This window comes from Mesoplodon bidens (genome assembly GCF_964165515.1).
Source record: "Mesoplodon bidens genome assembly, chromosome: 3".
NCBI classification, from domain to species: domain Eukaryota; kingdom Metazoa; phylum Chordata; class Mammalia; order Artiodactyla; family Ziphiidae; genus Mesoplodon; species Mesoplodon bidens.
The window spans coordinates 140,924,900-140,947,505 of record NC_138178.1 but is presented as its reverse complement, the minus strand read 5'-3'; the positions used below and the strand labels follow the sequence as shown (position 1 = coordinate 140,947,505).

The 22,606-nt window shown below is 40.6% G+C and overlaps 1 protein-coding gene across 11 annotated transcripts in view; it reads right to left on the bottom strand.

The window, feature by feature from the left end:
* The window catches only part of SYNE2 (spectrin repeat containing nuclear envelope protein 2), a 351,205-nt gene that overhangs the window by 177,917 nt on the left and 150,682 nt on the right, over positions 1-22,606 (bottom strand). For 10 of the 11 annotated variants that reach the window (XM_081228103.1, XM_081228110.1, XM_081228112.1 and 7 more), the window contains exons 29-33: positions 22,252-22,399; positions 20,974-21,584; positions 17,599-17,778; positions 15,090-15,240; positions 125-283 (exon numbers count right to left, since the gene is read on the bottom strand). In XM_081228103.1, coding sequence (XP_081084229.1) covers positions 125-283; positions 15,090-15,240; positions 17,599-17,778; positions 20,974-21,584; positions 22,252-22,399 — 1,249 coding nt within the window. The remainder of the gene's footprint in view (positions 1-124; positions 284-15,089; positions 15,241-17,598; positions 17,779-20,973; positions 21,585-22,251; positions 22,400-22,606) is intronic. The other variant, XM_081228105.1, reaches the window with a different exon arrangement.

Genomic DNA, 22,606 nt, shown 5'->3' with positions numbered 1-22,606 from the left:
TTATTTGAACATTTTTTATAATGAGCACTTTTGAATTTTGTAATTGATGAAAACTTTAAAGATACAAAAGAAAAGATCAATTTGTTATTAAATAGAATTTCTAGTCAATTAAATTATCACTTACATCAAGCCACCTATCCAGAATAATGTTAGCCTCTTTCTCAAAAGGAGGCTCTTCAAAGTTTCTCATTTTATTTAGATGAAATTGTAGATTTTTGCAGATCTGGTTAATCTTGTCTACAACTTCTAAATGTTCATTAAATTCTTCTTTAACAACTTCAATCTGTAAAAATGATATGAAACATGTTTTGATATATTGATACAGACAAATATAAGACTTACTGTCCCACTTTCTCAATGAAAAGTTTTTAGAATCCTAACCATCTGGTTTATTAATAATCCTACACCCAAATTCCTTGTCCCACTCTGCATGATGAAATATTTATAATGATCTAAAACCATCTTTCTAGTGCATGTGAAATAATATTCTACCAAAAAAAAGCACCTCTGTTCAATCGTATAAAAAAATGACAGTTCCTAGACTCCTCAAATAGGAATCATCTTTGTCATTTTGTAGAACCTAAGTGCTCATCTGAATAAAACAGACAGAACTCTAAAACGTCTTTAATGTGACTTCTAGTTTAATCTTTCATGATTGTAACTTCCATGTCATTTCTAACATGGAAGGTGTAACACTATTTTACCAAAAGGCCAATGATCTTAAACTATAAAATAAAATTTATTTCGAGTAATGCAATCTTAATGTTTCCATTCAATTTACTAATCTTATATAAGCATTTTTAATGATTGTATAAAATTTGAAAATAGTGATTTCTCATAAATAAAAAACTAAAAATTATATACCCACAAGGGACTTCCATTTCTGGGAATATGCAGTAGACATAATTTTCCCATTAAGCACAACTAAAAACCCTGGACATCATATACAAAACAGACTTAAGAAGACTGAAAAGTGAGGAGTTCAAGGAGGGAGAATGGCTGGGGGCACCAGCTCCTGAAGACAGCCTGGTGGTGAGCTCCCTGAATTTTCTTTTTCCCTTGGATATCCCAGACTGTGTGCTGGAGAAGTCAGAAGCTGGTAAGATCCACAGACACAGACCAGGAAAAGCCTGCTCTCTTCAGCCCAAGAACCAGGGATAGGACAACCTACCAAGACAGAAAACTTTTAGGAAATAATCACTCACTGGAGCAAAATACCATAGGAAACACTGTGGCCCAACGCCCACCTGTGCCAGCAAAGGTCAAGTGTAGAGTCTAGACAGCCACCATCTCCAGGCTGTAACAGGAGCCCCACTCTCCCCCAACCAGGGAAAAGAAGGCTGAGTAGAGCTGGGACTTTCATTCCTGCAGGGCAGTAACAAGTGCACACACTCTCACACACACACACACACACACATCCATGATGTCAGGGGAGGCTACCTAGGGAGCTGTAAGGAGGAGCCAGGGAGGTGTCAGTAGAGACCTTGTGGGGAAGCAGAATGCCCACCCCCAACCAGCAGTAACAAGGAACCCTCTGTCTCAGGTGTCTTTATTTGCAGACAACACGATTATCTATGTCAGAGAGCCCAAGGAATCTACAAAAACACCCTAGAACTGATATGTGGGTTCAGAAAGGTCACAGGATACAAGATAAACATAAAAATCGATTTCACTTCTCCATATTAACAATGAATACATGGACACAAATTTTTAATATTATACCATTCACAGTTACTCAAAATATCGAATACTTAAGTGTAAATCTAACAAAACGTGCACAGGAACTATACGCTGAAAACTATAAAATACTGATTAAAGAAATCAAAGAAGATCTAAATAAATGCAGAGACATACTAAGTTCATGGATCAGAAGACAACATAGTACAAATGTCAATTCTCCCAAAATTGATGTACAGGTTTAATGCAATTATTATCAAACCCAGCAATACTTTTTAAGATATAGACAGGATCATTCTAAAATTTATATGGAATAATAAAGGAACTATAATAGCTAAAATATTTGAAAAAAGAAAAATAAAGTGGGAAGAATCAGTCTACTTGATTTTAAAACATCATATAGGTACAGTAATAAAGATTACATCAACTGGCAGAGGGACAGACACACAGATCAATAGATCAAAGTGAACCCAGACAAATACACCCAACTGAGTTCTGAGGAGGAATGGGAGCCTTTTCAACTTATGGTGCTGGAGCAACTGGACATCTATAGACAGAAACGTAAACCTTGAGCCAAGTCTCACACCTTACACAAAAACTAATTATAAATGGATGATGGACTTAAATGTAAACCATAACACTATAAAACTTTGAGGAAAAAAATTGGAGAGAATCTACAGGATCTTGTGCTAGGCAAAGAGTTCTTAGACTTTGATCCATGAAAGGAAAAATTGATAAACTGGATTTTACCAAAATTTAAATCTTTTGCTCTGCAAAAGACCCATTAAGGAGATGAAAAACAAGCTACAGTTTGGGAGAAAATATTTGCAAACCACATATCTGACAAATGACTACTGTGTAGAACATATTAAAAACTCTCAAAACTCGACAGTAAAAAAACCAAACAATCTACTTAGAAAATGAGCAAAAGATATAAGAGATATTTCAGCAAAGATGACATACAGATGGCAAATAAGCACAAGAAAAGATGATCAATACCATTAGCAATTAGGAAAATGCCAATGAAAACCACAAAGTGATACCACTATATATCTATCAGAATGACTAAAATAAAAAGTAGAGGCAATATCTAATGCTGACAAGGATGTACAGAAACTGGATCACTCATACATTACTGGTGAGAATGTAAAATGGTACAGCAACTCTGGAAAACAGTTTGAAAGTTTCTTTAAAAATGAAATACATAATTAACATACAACCCACCAACTGTACTCCAGAGCAATGAACCCTGAGAAATAAAAACTTACGTTCACAAAAAAAAGCCTATACAAATGTTTATAGCAACTTTATGCATAATAGCCCAAAACTAGAAACTACCCAGATGTTCTTCAGAGGTGACAGTGAAACAAGCTGTGGTACATCCATACCATGGAATCCTACTCAGCAAGAAAAGGGTACAAACTATTGATGCATGCAAGAATCTGAACGAATCTCCAGAGAATTATGCTGAGTAAAAATAACCAATCCCAAAAGGTTACATACTGTATGATTTCATTTATATAAGATGTTTGAAATGACAAAATTATAGAAATGGAGAACATATTTGTGGTTGTGAGGGCGTGGAAGCAAGAGGGAAGTGGTAGGGCTATCCGAGGACAGAACCAGGGATAGTCTGGTGATGGAAATGTTCCTCCGCTTGACTGTATGATTGTCTGTAACCTGACTGCAATATTGCACTACAGTTTTACAAGATATTTCCATTGGGGAAACTTAGTAAAGGGTACATAGGATCTCTCTGTATTATATCTTATAACTGCATATGCATCTACAATTATCTCAAATTTAAAAGTTTAATTAAAAAAATTAAAATTACTTAAATGTTTTAAGTGGAAAAAAAAAATAACTGGGGCAGTTTCTGCCTCCTGACTGGAAGCTGACTGATACACTGGCAGAGCTGAGATGCAGACTCAGGTGTTTTTTTTCTCCCAGTTCAGGACATTTTGCATAGGGCATAATAAATGCTTGTTCAATTAAATGAAAAATATATATATGTGTGTGTGTGTGTGTGTAACCTAATTTTTATTACATTCAAAGAACTTTGTTGTTACGTTGACACAAGCTACCAGTGGGTGAAGAGAAAAGAAAGAGCAGGAGAGGATACTTTTAGCATTGACAGGAACTGCAGGCTTTGTCCTACAATAAATGGAAGGGGTAAAATAAAGGAAACTAGATCCCCCCCTGACATTTCCCAAACTTTAGTAGTCCCCTGACATTCTAGCCTTCTAGTCTTACTTTTGCACTTCTGCCTTTTATTAAAGAGGGTGGAAATTTGGCACCATATCCTAGATAAACATCCAGGTTTCTATGGTTTTGAAGGACAGAAGTTCTCAGTGGTATCATACTTCAGCCACTGGTGCAAAGCATCATGACAATACATACGCCAGAAACTGATTGTTTCTGAAGACAGCACCTAAGTCATCACAAAATTAACTGAGAGTTATGTTAACAATTGGTACTAAAATTTGCTTTTTTCAGACAGTTAAAAAAAGCATATGAGAAAATAATTAAACACAAGTGTACTTCTGTATCTTCCATGCAAAATGATATATTATTTCAGCAAATATACAAAGATACCACACTAGATACAAGATTCTCAATATAATAATAAAAGCCTGGGCATTTATACATTTCTTAAAGGTAATTACAGTTGTTTTGTTAATTTTTAAAATATTTTTGTGAGTAAACCTTTACATTTCAGAAAGGGGTACAGACAAAGCAAAGTTAGCCATTTTTTACTTTTATAATATACATGTTTCAAATATGTCTTCAGGGCAGGCAATATTATGATGATTGGAACATGACTCTGTAGTCAGATAGACCTGAACTTAAATAATGATTCTGTCACTTATTAGCCACATAATCTTGGGAAAGTTATTTAACCTCTATCCTTACTTTGTTTCTTTGTTTACAGAGAAAGTTGCTAATCTGTCCAGCCAAGCCAGGGGTGATGATGCCATCCCAGTGGACCTGGAAGGCAGAACATCAAGCCAGAGAGGATTATTCTCAAGCCTTAAGGTTTAATGTTGTTTGCCTTGTTAGGTTTCGGACTTCCTTGGGACCCAATACTTCTTTCTTCTTTCCTATTTCTCTCTTTTGGAGTGGATATGTCTATCCTATACCTGTCCCAGCACTGTATTTTGAAAGCATATAATTTGTTTGGTTTCATGGGTTCACAGCTGTAGAGTATAAAAAAATGAATAAACAGAAACCTAAATTAAACAGAGTTGGGAGACCAGATGGAGTGGCAGAGCCCAATAGGAAGAAGAAAGGCTCCTTTATTGGCAAGGCCTCAGCCAATGAAAAGCCGTGGACTCTGTCTACTACAGCCCATCCAACGTCCTTTTCCCCTCTATAAAAGCATTCTTCTCTCCTTGCTGTGCAGGGACTTGCACATGGCTCCCATGGGTGCAGACCCTGAAATGCAATTCTCTGTTGATCCCAAATAAATCTTTCTTTGCTGGTGAAATATCTGTCAGTCTATTTGTTTTAGATAAACAAGAGGAATTTCCCTCAGGATGAAGTGCACCTTGAGTTTCACTCATATCTAATTTAGATGATATTTAGGTGAGACTTTGGACTAAGCTGGAGCGAGTTAAGACTTTTAGGGCTCATGGGACATGTTTTGAGGGGTCAAAGGCAGAATGTTATAAACTGTGAGAACTGTCTTCAGAACTGTATGAAATAAATTTATGTTGTGGCAGAGGAAGATGGCCGAAGAGTAAGACGCGGAGATCACCTTCCTCCCCACAGATACATCAGAAATTCATCTACACGTGGAACAACTCCTACAGAACACCTACTGAACGCTGACAGAAGACCTCAGACCCCCCAAAAGGCAAGAAACTCCCCACATACCTGGGTAGGGCAAAAGAAAAAAAGAATAAACAGAGACAATAGGATAGGGACGGGACCTGCACCAGTGGGAGGGAGCCGTGAAGGAGGAAAGGTTTCTACACACTACAAGCCCCTTGGCGGACGGAGTCTGCAGGTGGCGGATGGGGAAAGCTTCGGAGTAGCGGAGGAGAGCACAGCAACAGGGGTGCGGAGGGCAAAGCGGAGAGATTCTGGCACAGAGGACCGGTGCCCTCAGGCACACACCAGCCCGAGAGGCTTGTCTGCTCGGCCGCCGGGGCGGGCGGGGCTGGGAGCTGAGGCTCGGGTATCGGCTTTCAGTCGGAGCGCAGGGAGAGGACTGGGGCTGGCAGCAGGAAGAGAGCCTGAAGGGGTTAGTGCACCACGGCTAGCCCGGAGGGAGTCCGGGGAAAGGGTCTGGAGCTGCTGAAGAGGCAAGAGACTTTTTTCCCTTTTGTTTCCTGGTGCGCGAGGAGAGGGCATTAAGAGGGCTGCTTGGGGAAGCGCCGGAGACAGGCGCGAGCCGCGGGTAAGGCGCGGACCTCGGAGACGGGCGTGGGACGACGCCGCCGCCGCCGCCGCCGGGCCTGTGTGCGAGCGCGGGTCACTGTCCGCCCCGCCTTCCGGGGGGCCTGTGCACCCCGCCACTGCCGGGGTCCCGGGACCCGGGGACGGCTTTCCCGGGAAAGCGCACGGAGCGCCACGGGCTGCTGCAACGTCACGCCGGCCTCTGCCGCCGCAGGCCCGCCCCACACTGCGCGCCCCTCCCTCCCCTCTGCCTGAGTGAGCCAGAGCCCCCGAATCAGCGGCTCCTTTAAACCCGTCCTGTCTGAGCGAAGAACGGACGCCCTCCGGCGACCTACGCGCAGAGGCGGGGCCAGGTCCAAGGCTGAGACCCGGGAGCTGTGAGAGCAGAGACAGGGAAATCTCTCTGTGCAGCCTCGGAGGCAGCGGATTAAAGCTCCACAGTCCATTTGATGTGCCCTGCGTCTGTGGAGTGCATGAATGGACAGCGAATCATCCCAAATTGAGGAAGTGGACTTTGAGGACAAGATTTAAGACTTTCCGCCCTTTTTCCTCTTTTTACAACGAATTATCCCAAATTAAGGAGGTGGACTTAGAGAGCAAGATTTCAGACTTCTCGCCCTTTTCCTCTTTTTACAACGAATTATCCCAAATTGAGGAGGTGGACTTGGAGAGCAAGATTTTTGATTTTTCCCCCTGCTCTCTTTTTGTGAATGTGTATGTGTAATCTTCAGTGTAAGATTCTCTCTGTATAGCTTTGCTTCCACCATATGTCCCAGGGTTCTATCGGTCCGTTTTTTTTTCAATAATTACTTTTTAATTTTAATAACGCTACTATATTTCATACTTTATTCTATTTTACTTTACCTGCTCTTTCTTTATTTCCTACCTTCCCTTCCTCCCTCCCTCCCTCCGCTCCTCCTTTCCTTCTTTCTTTTTCTTTCCTCCCTCCCTCCCTCCCACCCTTCCTCTTTCCAATTTCTTTTTCTTTCCTTCCTCCTCCCTCCCTCCTGTCTTTCTTTCTTTCTTTCCTTCCTCCCTCCCTCCCTTCTTCCATTCACTCTTCCTTTTGCTTTCATTCCTCCCTCCCTCCCTCCTTTCTTTCCTTCTTTCTTTCCATCCTCCCTCCCTCCTTTCTTTCTTCCTTCCTTCCTTCCTTCCTTTCTTCCCTTCTTCCTTTCTTTCCCTCTCTCTTTCTTTCTTCTACTAATTCTTTCTTTCTACTTTTTCTCCCTGTTATTCTGAGCCGGGTGGATGAAAGGCTCTTGGTGCTGCAGCCAGGAGTCAGTGCTGTGCCTCTGAAGTGGGAGAGCCAACTTCAGGACACGGGTCCACAAGAGACCTCCCAGATCCACATAATATCAAGCAGCGAAAATCTCCCAGAGATCTCCATCTCAACACCAGCACCCAGCTACAGTCAACGACCAGGAAGCTACAGTGCTGGTCACCCTATGCCAAGCAACTAGCAAGGCAGGAACACAACCCCACCCATTAGCAGAGAGGCTACCTAAAAACATAATAAGGCCATAGGCACCCCAAAACCCACCACCAGACGTGGACCTGTCCACCAGAAAGACAAAATCGAGCCTCAACCACCAGAACACAGGCATTAGTCCCCCCCACCAGGAAGCCTACACAACCTACTGAAACAACCTTAGCCACTGGGGACAGACACCAAAAACAACGGGAACTACGAATCTGCAGCCTGCAAAAAGGAGACCCCAAACACAGTAACATAAGCAAAATGAGAAGACAGAAAAACACACAGCAGGTGAAGGAGCAAGATAAAAACCTACCAGACCTAACAAATGAAGAGGTAATAGGCAGTCTACCTGAAAAAGAATTCAGAATGATGATAGTAAAGCTGATCCAAGATTCTATTTCCAAGATCCAAAATCTTGGAAATAGAATAGACAAAATGCAAGAAACAGTTAACAAGGACCTAGAAGAACTAAAGATGAATCAAGCATCGATTAAAAACACAATAAATGAAATGAAAAATACTCTAGATGGGATCAGTAGCAGAATAACTGAGGCAGAAGAACGGATAAGTGAGGTGGAAGATAAAATAGTGGAAATAACTGATGCAGAGCAAAATAAAGAAAAAAGAATGAAAAGAACAGAGGACAGTCTCAGAGACCTCTGGGACAACATTAAACGCACCAACATTTGAATTATAGGGGTTCCAGAAGAAGAAGAGAAAAAGAAAGGGACTGAGAAAATATTTGAAGAGATTATAGTTGAAAACTTCCCTAATATGGGAAAGGAAATAGTTAATCAAGTCCAGGAGGCACAGAGAGTCCCATACAGAATAAATCCAAGGAGAAATACGCCAAGACACATATTAATCAAACTGTCAAAAATTAAACACAAAGAAATCATATTAAAAGCAGCAAGAGAAAAAAAACAAATAACACACAAGGGAATCCCCATCAGGTTAACAGCTGATCTCTCAGCAGAAACTCTACAAGCCAGAAGGGAGTGGCAGGACATAATTAAAGTGATGAAGGAGAGAAACCTGCAACCAAGATTACACTACCCAGCAAGGATCTCATTCAGATTTGATGGAGAAATTAAAACCTTTACAGACAAGCAAAAGCTGAGAGAGTTCAGCACCACCAAACCAGCTTTACAACAAATGCTAAAGGAACTTCTCTAGGCAAGAAACACAACAGAAGGAATATACCTACAATAACGAACCCAAAGCAATTAAGGAAATGGGAATAGGAACATACATATCGATAATTACCTTAAATGTAAATGGACTAAATGCTCCCATCAAAAGACACAGAGTGGCTGAATGGATACAAAAACAAGACCCATATATATGCTGTCTACAAGAGACCCACTTCAGACCTAAAGACACATACAGATTGAAAGTAAGGGGATGGAAAAAGATATTCCATGCAAATGGAAATCAAAAGAAAGCTGGAGTAGCAATTCTTATATCAGACAAAATAGACTTTAAAATAAAGACTCTTATAATAGACAAAGAAGGACACTACATAATGATAAAGGGATCGATCCAAGAAGAACATATAACAATTGTAAACATTTATACACCCAACATAGGAGCACCTCAATACATAAGGCAAATACTAACAGCCATAAAAGGGGAAATCGACAGTAACACAATCATAGTAGGGGACTTTAACACCCCACTTTCACCAATGGACAGATCATCCAAAATGAAAATAAATAAGGAAACACAAGCTTTAAATGATACATTAAACAAGATGGACTTAGTTGATATTTATAGGACATTCCACCCAAAAACAACAGAATACACATTTTTCTCAAGTGCTCATGGAACATTCTCCAGGATAGATCATATCTTGGGTCACAAATCAAGCCTTGGTAAATTTAAGAAAATTGAAATTGTATCAAGTATTTTTTCCGACCACAATGCTATGAGACTAGACATCAATTAAAGGAAAAGATCTGTAAAAAATACAAACACATGGAGGCTAAACAATACACTACTCAATAACGAAGTGATCACTGAAGAAATCAAAGAGGAAATTAAAAAATACCTAGAAACAAATGACAATAGAGACATGACGACCCAAAACCTATGGGACGCAGCAAAAGCAGTTCTAAGGGGGAAGTTTATAGCAATACAATCCCACCTTAGGAAACAGGAAACATTTCGAGTAAACAACCTGACCCTGCACCTAAAGCAATTAGAGAAAGAAGAACAAAAAACCCCCAAAGTTAGCAGAAGGAAAGAAATCATAAAGATCAGATCAGAAATAAATGAAAAAGAAATCAAAGATCAAGCAAACTAAAAGCTGGTTCCTTGAGAAGATAAACAAAATTGACAAACCATTAGCCAGACTCATCAAGAAAAGAAGGGAGAAGACTCAAATCAATAGAATTAGAAATGAAAAAGGAGAAGTAACAACTGACACTGCAGAAATACAAAAGATCATGAGAGATTACTACAAGCAACTCTATGCCCATAAAATGGACAACCTGGAAGAAAAGGACAAATTCTTAGAAATGCACAACCTGCCAAGACTGACTCAGGAAGAAATAGAAAATATGAATAGACCAATCACAAGCACTGAAATTGAAACTGTGATTAAAAATCTTCCATCAAACAAAAGCCCAGGACCAGATTGGCTTCACAGGCGAATTCTATCAAACATTTAGAGAAGAGCTAACACCCATCCTTCTCAAACTCCTCCAAACAATATCAGAGGAAGGAACACTCCCAAACGCATTCTACCAGGCCACCATCACCTTGATACCAAAACCAGGCAAGGATATCACAAAGAAAGAAAACTACAGGCCAATATCACTGATGAACATAGATGCAAAAATCCTCAACAAAATACTAGCAAACAGAATCCAACAGCACATTAAAAGGATCATACACCATGATCAAGTGGGGTTTATTCCAGGAATGCAAGGATTCTTCAATATACGCAAATCAATCAATGTGATACACCATATTAACAAGTTGAAGGAGAAAAACCATATGATCATCTCAATAGATGCAGAGAAAGCTTTCGACAAAATTCAACACCCATTTATGATAAAAACCCTGCAGAAAGTAGGCATAGAGGGAACTTTCCTCAACATAATAAAGGCCATATATGACAAACCCACAGCCAACATCATCCTCAATGGTGAAAAACTGAAACCATTTCCACTAAGATCAGGAACAAGACAAGGCTGCCCACTCTCACCACTCTTATTCAACATAGTTTTAGAAGTCTTAGCCACAGCAATCAGAGAAGAAAAGGAAATAAAAGGAATCCAAATTGGAAAAGAAGTAAACCTGTCACTGTTTGCAGATGATATGATACTATACATAGAGAATCCTAAAGATGCTACCAGAAAACTACTAGAGCTAATCAATGAATTTGGTAAAGTAGCAGGATACAAAATTAATGTACAGAAATCTCTGGCATTCCTGTACACTAATGATGAAAAATCTGAAAATGAAATCAAGAAAACACTCCCATTTACCATTGCAACAAAAAGAATAAAATATCTAGGAATAAACCTACCTAAGGAGACAAAAGACCTGTATGCAGAAAATTATAAGACACTGATGAAAAAAATTAAAGATGATACAAATAGATGGAGAGATATACCATGCTCCTGGATTGGAAGAATCAATATTGTGAAAATGACTCTACTACCCAAAGCAATCTACAGATTCAATGCAATCCCTATCAAACTACCACTGGCATTTTTCACAGAACTACAACAAAAAAGTTCAAAATTTGGAAAAACAAAAGACCCCGAATAGCCAAAGCAATTTTGAGAACGAAAAACGGAGCTGGAGGAATCAGGCTCCCTGACTTCAGACTATACTAGAAAGCTACAGTAATTAAGACAGTGTGGTACTGGCATAAAAACAGAAAGATAGATCAGTGGATCAGGATAGAAAGCCCAGAGATAAACCCACGCACATATGGCCAACTTATCTTTGATAAAGGAGGCAGGAATGTACGGTGGAGAAAGGACAGCCTCTTCAATAAGTGGTGCTGGGAAAACTGGACAGGGACATGTAAAAGTTTGAGATTAGATCATTCCCTAACACCATACACAAAAATAAGCTCAAAATGGATTAAAGAACTAAATGTAAGGCCAGAAACTATCAAACTCTTAGAGGAAAACATAGGTAGAACACTCTATGACATAAATCACAGCAAGATCCTTTTGGACCCACCTCCTAGAGAAATGGAAATAAAAACAAAGATAAACAAATGGGACCTAATGAAACTTCAAAGCTTTTGCACAGCAAAGGAAACCATAAACAAGACCAAAAGACAACCCTCAGAATGGGAAAAAATATTTGCAAGTGAAGCAACTGACAAAGGATTAATCTCCAAAATTTATAAACAGCTCATGCAGCTCAATAGCAAAAAAACAAACAACCCAATCCAAAAATGGGCAGAAGACTTAAATAGGCATTTCTCCAAAGAAGATATACAGACTGCCAACAAACACATGAAAGAATGCTCAACATCATTAATCATTAGAGAAATGCAAATCAAAACTACAATGAGATATCATCTCACACCAGTCAGAATGGCCATCATCAAGAAATCTAGAAACAATAAATGCTGGAGAGGGTGTGGAGAAAAGGGAATACTCTTGCACTGCTGGTGGGAATGTGAATTGGTACAGCCACTATGGAGAACAGTATGGAGGTTCCTTAAAAAACTAAAAATAGAACTACCATATGATCCAGCAATCCCACTACTAGGCATATACCGTGAGAAAACCATAATTCAAAGAGACATGTACCAAAATGTTCATTGCAGCTCTATTCACAATAGCCTGGAGCTGGAAACAACCTAAGTGTCCATCATCAGATGAATGGATAAAGAAGATGTGGCACATATATACAATGGAATATTACTCAGCCATGAAAAGAAACGAAACTGAGCTATTTGTAATGAGGTGGATAGACCTAGAGTCTGTCATACAGAGTGAAGTAAGTCAGAAAGAGAAAGACAAATACCGTATGCTAACACATATATATGGAATTTAAAAAAAAATGTCATGAAGAACCTAGGGGTAAAACGGGAATAAAGACACAGACCTACTTGAGAATGGACTTGAGGATATGGGGAGGGGGAAGGGTAAGCTGTGACAAAGCGAAAGAGAGGCATGGACATATATACACTACCAAACGTAAGGTAGATAGATAGTGGGAAGCAGCCGCAGAGCACAGGGAGATCAGCTCGGTGATTTGTGACTGCCTGGAGGGGTGGGATGGGGAGGGTGGGAGGGAGGGAGATGCATGAGGGAAGGGATGTGGGAACAGATGTATATGTATGACTGATTCACTTTGTTATAAAGCACAAACTAATAAAAAAAAATTATGTTGTTTATAAGCCCCCCAGTCTATGGTATTCTTTTATAGCAGCCCAAATGGAAAAAGACAACAGCCATAGAGGAACTAATTATAGCAGAGGGGTCAAGACCTGGATCTAGATTCTCATCAGGGACTCACCCAGGGGAGGGGTCAAGTGTCTGAAGGTGACAGAAGTTTTATTAGTCAAATAAATAACTTGTCCAGAAAGTGCAGTTTACCATTAATGGGTTAAGTCCTAGGCACTCTGCAGGTACTTTACAGATGTTACCTCACCTAATCAGGAAAGGAACAGCTCTGCTGGTAAAAGGATCCCACTTAGTGGGACAAAGGCAGGACTCCAGGAGTGAGGAGGATTGGCACAAACCAAGAACAGCTCTAAGTCAAGAGGGATTCACCATCTGGTCAGTTTGAAAGGCAGCGACCCAGGATCTGTGAGTATCTAAGGCAGAGACCTGGATCCTGAAACAAGAGTACAAGCTGGGAAACTGGTATCAGGGGCACAGTAGAAAAGTAGCGATGTGAACTGGGCCACAAGGCTGAGGGGATTTTGTAAAGCTGATTGTGTTGGATACTCTGAGAACCAAAGCTCCTTAATCCATTTGGATGAGGACACGATCCTCCTAGATCCCAAGACTGCCAAACCCAGAAGCTGCCTCTGCTGGATGGAACCAGACAGGTGGCATCTAAGAGATTCCGACTGCCAGCCTGCTCCTAGCATGGTGGTCTCCCTTGATTAAATCTGATGGGAAACCAGTTAAACAGTCACATATTGTACAACTAGTGTCCAAGCAGAGCTCTTTCTGATTGGTCAGTTCCAAGAAACTGCGTCTGAGACAGGAGGCTGCAGGCAGGGGCTACTCCTCATCTGTGGCACTGATGTGACTCTGAGTGTCACTTCAGCCTCAGGGATAAGAGTTCTAGACAAAGACTAAATTGTCTGTAAGAATCTGGTCTATAGGCATACCTCGGGGACATTGCAGGTTCGGGTCCAGACCATGGCAGTAACGGGAGCATCGCAATAAAGCAAGTCACATGAATTTTTTGGTTTCCCAGATATATATAAAAGTTATGTTTACATTATACTGTAGTCCATTAAGTGTGCAGTAGCATTATGTCTTTAAAAATGTACATACCTTAATTTAAAAATACTTATTTGCTAAAAACACTAATCATCATCTGAGCTTTTAAGCAAGTCATAATCTTTTTGGTGGTGGAGGGTTTGAAATACTCCAAGAATTCCCCAAATGTGACATAGAGATGCAAAGTGAGAAAATGCTGTTGGAAAAATGGTACCGATAGACTTGCTCTACAAAGGGTTGCCACAAACCTTTCAATTTGTAAAAGACACAATAAAGCAAAGTGTGATAAAGTGAGGTAGGTCTGTATATAAGCCTCACTGATGTTGCTCTCAGCCACTGGGAACTTTAATAAAATTGCTTTCTAGCAACCAGGTGTATCAAGTAGCTGATATTTCACAAATGCCTCTGATATTTTGACAGCACTTCAGCATAGAGTACTCATAAAACCAAGAGGAAAAGCAACTTTCTGGTTACAGGAATACAGTGTAGTGTATCCTTTTCTAACTATTCCATCCTTCTGCCACTCTGGTTGATAACCACATAAAATCATAGAAAATAATGACATCTAGTGTCCAGAAGTGTTATTCTTCTTAAACTATGAAGTTGTGATTGGCGAGGCTATGTATATAGACGGAGCAACTTGGAGATAAGCTCACACATCTTTACGAAGAAATAAAAGGGAAGAAATAAAAACATAATTTTGCCTTTATCCACTAACAACAGACGGGATTTTCCTAGTAGCTTCTTTCTCTCAAGGTTGCAGTGAAGTCTCAGGGTTTTTTTTTATGTGGAAAGTCAGTGCACAAACTGTTCCAACCTTTCAGAGGTAGCAGCAGGGGCAACCCCAGACTCCAAAAGAACCACACCATCAGTATCAAAACCCAAACAGATGCAACCCAGCATTAACCTGGGGACCAATCTTTTTCAAGCCCTGGGGATAAATTCAATAAATTCTTAGATACCTGGTAAAACAAAGTCACTAGTAACTTCTTCTAAACCAAGTTTCGAAAGTGACTCCATTGATAATATCCTCTCTATTGTTGGGCTTGCAAGCGGGGCCGCTATGTAAAGTTTCCCTTGGCATTTGGACTCACCTCTGCTATCCTTTTCTTCAAGTTCTCCTTTCCCATGTAGGAAGCCTGGAGGGAGATGATATTCTCTTCTTTTTGAATCAAAGTTGTCAGGACACTTTTAAAATTCTGATATTGTTTTAAGAGCTCCAAAACTCTTTCACATTGGTCAAGGCTATGAAAAAAAGTAAAACAGCTAAATTTCTGAAAATAACAAAACCATTCTTTCTCCTTGTAAGTATCCTACAATAATGACTAATAAGTTATAGAAGGATTTTTCCTCTAGACATGGTTTATAATATTGTTTTACAATCTGGGCTTCCCTGGTGGCGCAGTGGTTGAGAGTCCGCCTGCCGATGCAGGGGACACAGGTTCGTGCCCCGGTCCGGGAAGATCCCACATGCCGCGGAGCGGCTGGGCCGGTGAGCCATGGCCGCTGAGCCTGCGCGTCTGGAGCCTGTGCTCCGCAACGGGAGAGGCCACAACAGTGAGAGGCCCGCGTACCGCAAAAAAATATATATATATATTGTTTTACAATTTAACCTAAGAACGATGGCATATATATTTATTTGACAAATGGATGGTATAAATAATCACTGGATGACTATTTTCACCAGGTCAATATTAAAGAGTCACCAGATATAACCTCTGGAAAGAAACACAGGATCCGTAACCATAAGGAATCAGCACCTCAATTTCATCATTAACTAAATGATAACTTAGAAAACAATGCCTCCCCAGCATTATTCTTAGAGATTGCTTCAGTGTTTATTCAATATGATTCAATTATGTCTATTTCAACTCATTCTAGATTTAGCCCTTTTAAAAAAAGTTTAGTACAGATGATGTGGCAGCTAAGACACCTGGTTTCTAGTTATGGTTGGGCACTAATTAGTCATGCGACCTTAGATAAGTTACTTGAGGCTCTTTGGACCTCAGCTCTTTCCTCTGCAAAATCGAAGGGTAGGGCTTCCCTGGTGGCGCAGTGGTTGAGAGTCCGCCTGCCGATGCAGGGGACATGGGTTCGTGCCCCGGTCCGGGAAGATCCCACATGTCGCGGAGTGGCTGGGCCCGTGAGCCATGGCCGCTGAGCCTGCGCGGCCGGAGCCTGTGCTTCGCAACGGGAGAGGCCACAACAGTGAGAGGCCCGTGTACCGCAAAAATAAATAAATAAATAAATAAAAAAAATTAAAAAAAAAAATCGAAGGGTAGACTAGATCAAATCCACAGACAGACTTCATCTTGACTACTGTATACTCAGGTTGCAGTAGGAAGCAGTAACTCCACAGATGGAGTTCTGTGGTTAAAGGACCACTGACAGTAAAGTTAAGGGAAATCACCAAGGAGCTGAGACACCCAGAGACTAACCCTTCCAAAAATAGGTACAGCACCCGGGCTCAAGGGGAAAGAGGGAAAGTGCCCTAAGCCAAAGAGGTGTCATTAGGAGCTGCTGGAACCACTTGCTGAAAAGGGAGGGGGTTAAGACCACCCCGACTTCTCTCTCTTCTTGGTTTCTAATCTCATACTAGTACCTCCCACTTCCTAACCCAACTGGAACCCTTGGCTTGGGTGGTACAGCCTGTAGGGGTCAGCCCTCTCAACTACTCCTACCCCCAGGCAGAGAGTAAAGGGAGAAGGCAGGGATGGAGATTCTTCAGCCGAATCGCCAACCAGGACTGATAGGTAAGGGCTGCCACAGAATTAAGAAAACTTTTGAGCCTTGTCCAGGCTCTGTAGGAAAGATGGCAGTAACTGACTGGCAACATCTGCCATTTAAGTGGAGTGTGGTAGGATAATGCCCCCAACTCCCAAAGATGTCCACGTCCTAATCCCTGGATCCTGTAAATATGTTACCTCACATAGCAAAAGGGACTTTACAGATGTGACTAAATTAAGGATCTTAAATTAGAGACATTATCCTGGATTACCTGAATGGGTGCAAGATAATCACAAGGGCCCTTATAAGAGGGAGGCACGAGGGTCAGAGTCTGAAGGAGGTGTGATAACAAAAGCAGAGGTGAGACAGAAAGAGAGAGATTGAGATTTGAAGATGCTGCACTGCTGGCCTTAAAGATGGAGGAAGGGGACACAAGCCCAGGAATGGAGTAGGTGGCCTCTAGAAGATGGAAAAGGCAAGGAAACGGATTCTCTCCTAGAGAGTCCAGAAAGGAATACAGTTTCATTTTAGGATTTCCAACCTCCAGACTGTAAGGTAAGTTTGTGCCGATTTTAAGCCACAACATTTGTGGTCATTTATTATGGGAGCAATAGAAAACTAATATAGGTGGGGCAATAATAATTATAAATACACTATGTATTTGTCCTCCCTCTTAGACAACCTCTTAAAGTCATTTGTCCGTAATCTAGGATTCCAGGTCTTGCCCCAGACGTTGGCCCAGTGAGCTTCGAGCGTGAAACTCTTAAGCTGGCCTCTCCTTGAGGCCCACTGGAATGTGTTTTCAACATACAAATTTCAAAAAGTTAATTGTGCCACAGACAATTTTTCAGATTTGGGAGGAATTTTTTTCCTTACCATTCAGTGACCGAAGCTTTTGTATTCTCCCACAAGAGTGCTGTGTCTTGGCACTGTTGACTCAGAGCTTTCTCTCTGCCGTCTTTGAATTGTGGAAGTGAATTCACCATTTCTTGCAAGTGTTTCTTCTCTTCTTCACATTCATCTAGATCCTTATCCAGTCTGAGTAACGATTTTTTCCTTGATTATGAGAGAGAAAAATTTAATGGCCAATTAGGTGATTTGATTCAACACAAATATGGGTAATCTGTGGGAGCACACTAACTTTAATTTGTCCTCATGAGGTTTATGCCTAAATCACACATTCCTATGACAGAGGTCAGGAGGCTCTGCATTTCCAGAATACTAGCTGGCGTTTTAAATAGAACAGACATACAAAACCACGAGCGGTAACATTTCTCAGTGATGAATACACTTGTAAAGGGTGTGTATATGCATATGAGAGAAAAGAGAGGAAGAGGATGTGTGTACACGTGTGGGGAAGACAGCATGATATGGAGAGAAGACGAGACGGCTGGTACAACACTGCAAGCTCCTCAGGCAGGGCAGAAGGGGCAAGAAGAAAGGGAAATACAAGGAAATCTTGCGTTTCTACCCTGTGTACAAAAAGCTCCTCCATACCGAAGAAGAGTCATTTGAAATAAGGGTTTTAACCTGCAAATTAATCCTGGTGGGATTAACTCTATTCACCTAGGTCTAAATTGCTTTCATCAGATACTCACTTTCTCTACTTCCTCTCTTCCAATTCTATTTTTTTTTTTTTTTTTTTTTGCAGTACGCAGGACTCTCACTGTTGTGGCCTCTCCTGTTGCGGAGCACAGGCTCCGGACATGCAGGCTCAGCAGCCATGGCTCACGGGCCCAGCCGCTCCCCGGCATGTGGGATCTTCCCAGACTGGGGCACGAACCCGTGTCCCCTGCATCGGCAAGCGGACTCTCAACCACTGCGCCACCAGGGAAGCCCCTCCAATTCTCTCGAGTCCACTCCCATAAGGCTCTCACTCCCTCCACTCCTCCAAGACTGCTCGTCAAGATCCCCAGTAACCTCCACATTGCTAATCCATGTCCCAATCTGCATCTTCACCTTCCTTCAATAGTCGGCAGCATGTGACAAAGGTGATCACTTCTCCTCATCGAAAAGCCTTCTCACTTGACCCCCAGGACGCTCCTGATTTTCTTCCTATGATACTGGCCACTCAGTATCTTTGACTGGTTCCCTGTCATCTCCCTGACCTCTTAACATGGAGTGCCCCAGAGTACACAGCATGGCAATCTTATCCATCTCATGGCTTTAAACAGCATTCTAAAATGTTGATGACTCTCAGATGTATACCTCGCCCAGACCTCTCTCCTGACATCTGATGCCACCTGTTTTTAACAGTCTTATTGATAGTGCTACTTGAACATTCAATAAATATTTTGAACCTATTGTGTCTAAAACTGAGCACACCTGATCTTTCATTCAATGCCTGATAAACTTGTCTTCATCAGCCCAGTTAACGGTAACTCCAGTCTTTCTTTTACACCCCGTGTCCAATGTGTCAACAAACCCTGTGGACTCTACTTTCAAAATACATACAGAATCTTAATATTTTTGCCACCGCACCACTGTTCGTGCCACCATCATTCCTCACCTGGATTATTGCTATAGGTCAAACTAGACTTCCTGAGTCTTCCCTTGACTCTTAGAGTCTATTCTCAATACACCAGCCTGTTACAATGAAATCCAAATCATTTCCCTCTGCTCAGAAGACTCCAATGACTTCCCATGTCACTCAACAAAGAAACCAAAGTCAACACATGGCCCACAGGTTCCTACAGGAGCTAAGCTCCATCCTGCCCGTGACCCCTGTGACCCCCTCCCTGCTAACCTATTCACCTCCTCACCTCTCCTCAAACATGCCAGGCCCAGTCCCTATAGCCCCTCAGCCTGGGAGGCTCTTCCTCCAAGTTGTCACTTGGATTGTTGCTCATCCCATCTGGCTCACACATCACCTTCTCTGTAAAACTGTGCCTGCTGACACTGTGAATTGTAACCACCTCCTTCTCTACTTACTCTTTCTCCATGGTCTTTACCACCATCAAACCTACTGCATATCTTCCTCGTCCCACTAGATAATAAGCTCTACCAAGGGCAAGAATTTTTGTCTGTTTTGTTAACTGCTGTATCCCCAGGACCTAAAACAGTGCCTGGCTTATGCTATTAGTAACTCAATTAAATATCAAAGCAATTTACTATCTATCGAAGTATAGTTTTCATTTATAAATTAATAAGTTAATTTACTACTAATTATTTATAAATCTATAATAAATGCATTAACAATCAAATTAATAACTAAACCAGTTCCACACCTCAGAAAGAACTGGAGTGCTGTTGAAATGGAAGTCTCATTGAGACGGAGGGCTCAGGGAAATTTCAGAGGGAAGAGCTTAATCAGCTAAACGGCCTCAAGAGAGCATTGAGCCTGAGGGATTAGAAGTGGGCAGGAGAAGAGACGGAAAGTGCGTGAGATTTCGAAGGGGGATGGGGGCTCACAAAAGTGACTCTTTTGCTAACTCTTTTATTTATTTTATTTTATTTTTTTATTAGTTTCTGCTTTATAACAAAGTGAATCAGTCATACATATACATCTGTTCCCACATCCCTTCCCTTTTGCTAACTCTTGCTAACATTTTCATTTTCAGGACCTGGAGGCTGACGCTGAATGCCAGAATGACAATAGCAGCACTCCTAGAGATGGCTGTGAACCTCAGGTAACCCCAGTTCTGCTGAGTCGCCAGAATCAACACTAACCTAAATCTACCTCTTAAACTCAGCCCTCATCTAATCCTGTCAGGAGGAGGGGAGAGGACCAAATAATGAAGGAAGAAGTAGGGACGAGGCGTGGTATGTGCATCTTCCACCACTTGTTCTCTATTATCAAATGTGTAGAGTTTCCCAGGTTTTCCCCCATCAGGAGAACTCCATAATAAATAAACAGCATAAATAAATAAAATAAATTTATTTTATTTATTATTAATTTATTTTATTATTTATAAAAATAAATAAATTAATTAAATAAATAAATAAACAGCAGCAAAGAGACTTTGAAGCAACTCATGGACTTCACACATATCTTATTATACTCTTCCTCTGTCCATAAGAATGAAAACTTTAAAGGAAAAAATTATATAACACTTTGTAAAGGCACAATCTCAACAAAAAGAAAGCTTGTTTGAAAAAGCCTACAAAAAAGAATGCTGAACCCTGAATAGAGGGGGATGGAACAGAAGTAGGAAGACACAGGAAGCATTTGTTTCACCTAACAGATATTTGGGAAAAGGAAAAAACAGAAAATCGTCATCTTGCATGGAAATGGACGAAAACGATACCTACCGTTGTTTTACAGCTGGAACGGTCGGATCTTTCAGGCCTATTTTGCTGATTTGATTGTGTACATCTTGAATATTTTTCAGGAGTTCATTATTTTTGAAAATACAAGTCTCTAATAATTCATCTTCTTCCATGAGTTCCTCCTGTCTGCCAGAGCCATGAGTCTCAGATAAGCTTCTGGACAAAGCATTCAGAAGTTTTTCACAGGAGGTGTTTTCACCCCATTCAGCATCTTTAATGCTTATACCGAGCACCTTCAAACGTTCGTCCAAATGTCTGGCCTTGTCTTTCATCTGATGAATTCTTTCCTCTTTATTTTCCACCGTCAACGTATTTCCTGGTACCACCCGTGAACCTGAGGCTGAAAGGTCTATAAGAAGCTCATCAGAGAGTTCAGCTGCTCTCAGAGAAGCCAAAAAATCTTCCAGAGCTTTGAGGGCATCTTTACTCCTCTGGACTCTGTGGTTCATTTCTTCGAGTTGTGTTCTGTGTTTCAGGATAATATTCTGTGCTGCATGCAGGTCAAGCGGGTGTAATTCCTTTAATGCAAAGTTGCCTGACTGTTCCAAATGATTACATATTTCCATCTGTCTTACTATGGAATCTTGGATATTCTACAATAAAGGTAAGAAACGCTGTAAGACTGAGGCAGAAAAAAAAAAACTGCACAGCAGAAACTAACCTCAAATTATGTCACTAGATTTGATCTAGAAAACTGCTTCTCAGTCTAACCAAGGCTGACAGTTTTGACAGAAGGAACACTTTAATTACAAATGATCAGATGGCCTAGCTGTTTCATTATCTGATACCCTTCCTGATATTTAAATCCCAAGAAGAAAAGAGGTATATAAATCTATTGATTCAATGAAAATAATTACAGGTTGAACTATTGAGACATCTGTTTATAATTTGAAAAATAAAAAAATATTTTTAAGATGAGATTTGGAATAAGTAAACTGTAGAATATGACAATTTAAGCATCTTAGTACAGAGAGAAAATTAAGATTTCAGTCACTGGAGAAGGCATTCATAAGCAAGCCTTCATTTTTAATTCAAAGAAAATACGTCATTATTTACTCCATGGTACCTATTGATACTTTCAAATTGGCAAGGAATTAAAGAGTTGAGAAATAAATAACAAGTCTAAATTATTGAAGATTTTTCTGCCATGGCTTATATTTGAAATAAATACTATGGATGTATAATAAAAAATGCATAAATATGTATAAATCTCTAAAGAACTGTTTATTCTATAAATACACTGTGAGAATTTATATTTACCCTCAGGTTTCGATAAATTTCATCAGCATCAGTGAGATTAAATTCTTGAATGGCCATTTCACAGAGGAGCAGGTCTGAGTCACAGAGAAGGAGAAACTCCTTCTCCACAGGTAACAAAATATGCAGCGCAGTCTCCAAAGACTCCACTCTGGTGAAAAATAAATCAGACATGAGGGGAAAGCACAGCAGAAAGATATCTTATAAAACATTTAATATTAATGCCATTATTTAACCAAGAACAGAAAATAATTATTCAATAAAAATACATACAATGATATGTATAGATCATCACATTAAAACCCAAACCCAGTGATCCACAATGGCAAAGAATGAGTTGTTTGCTATATCCAAGAAC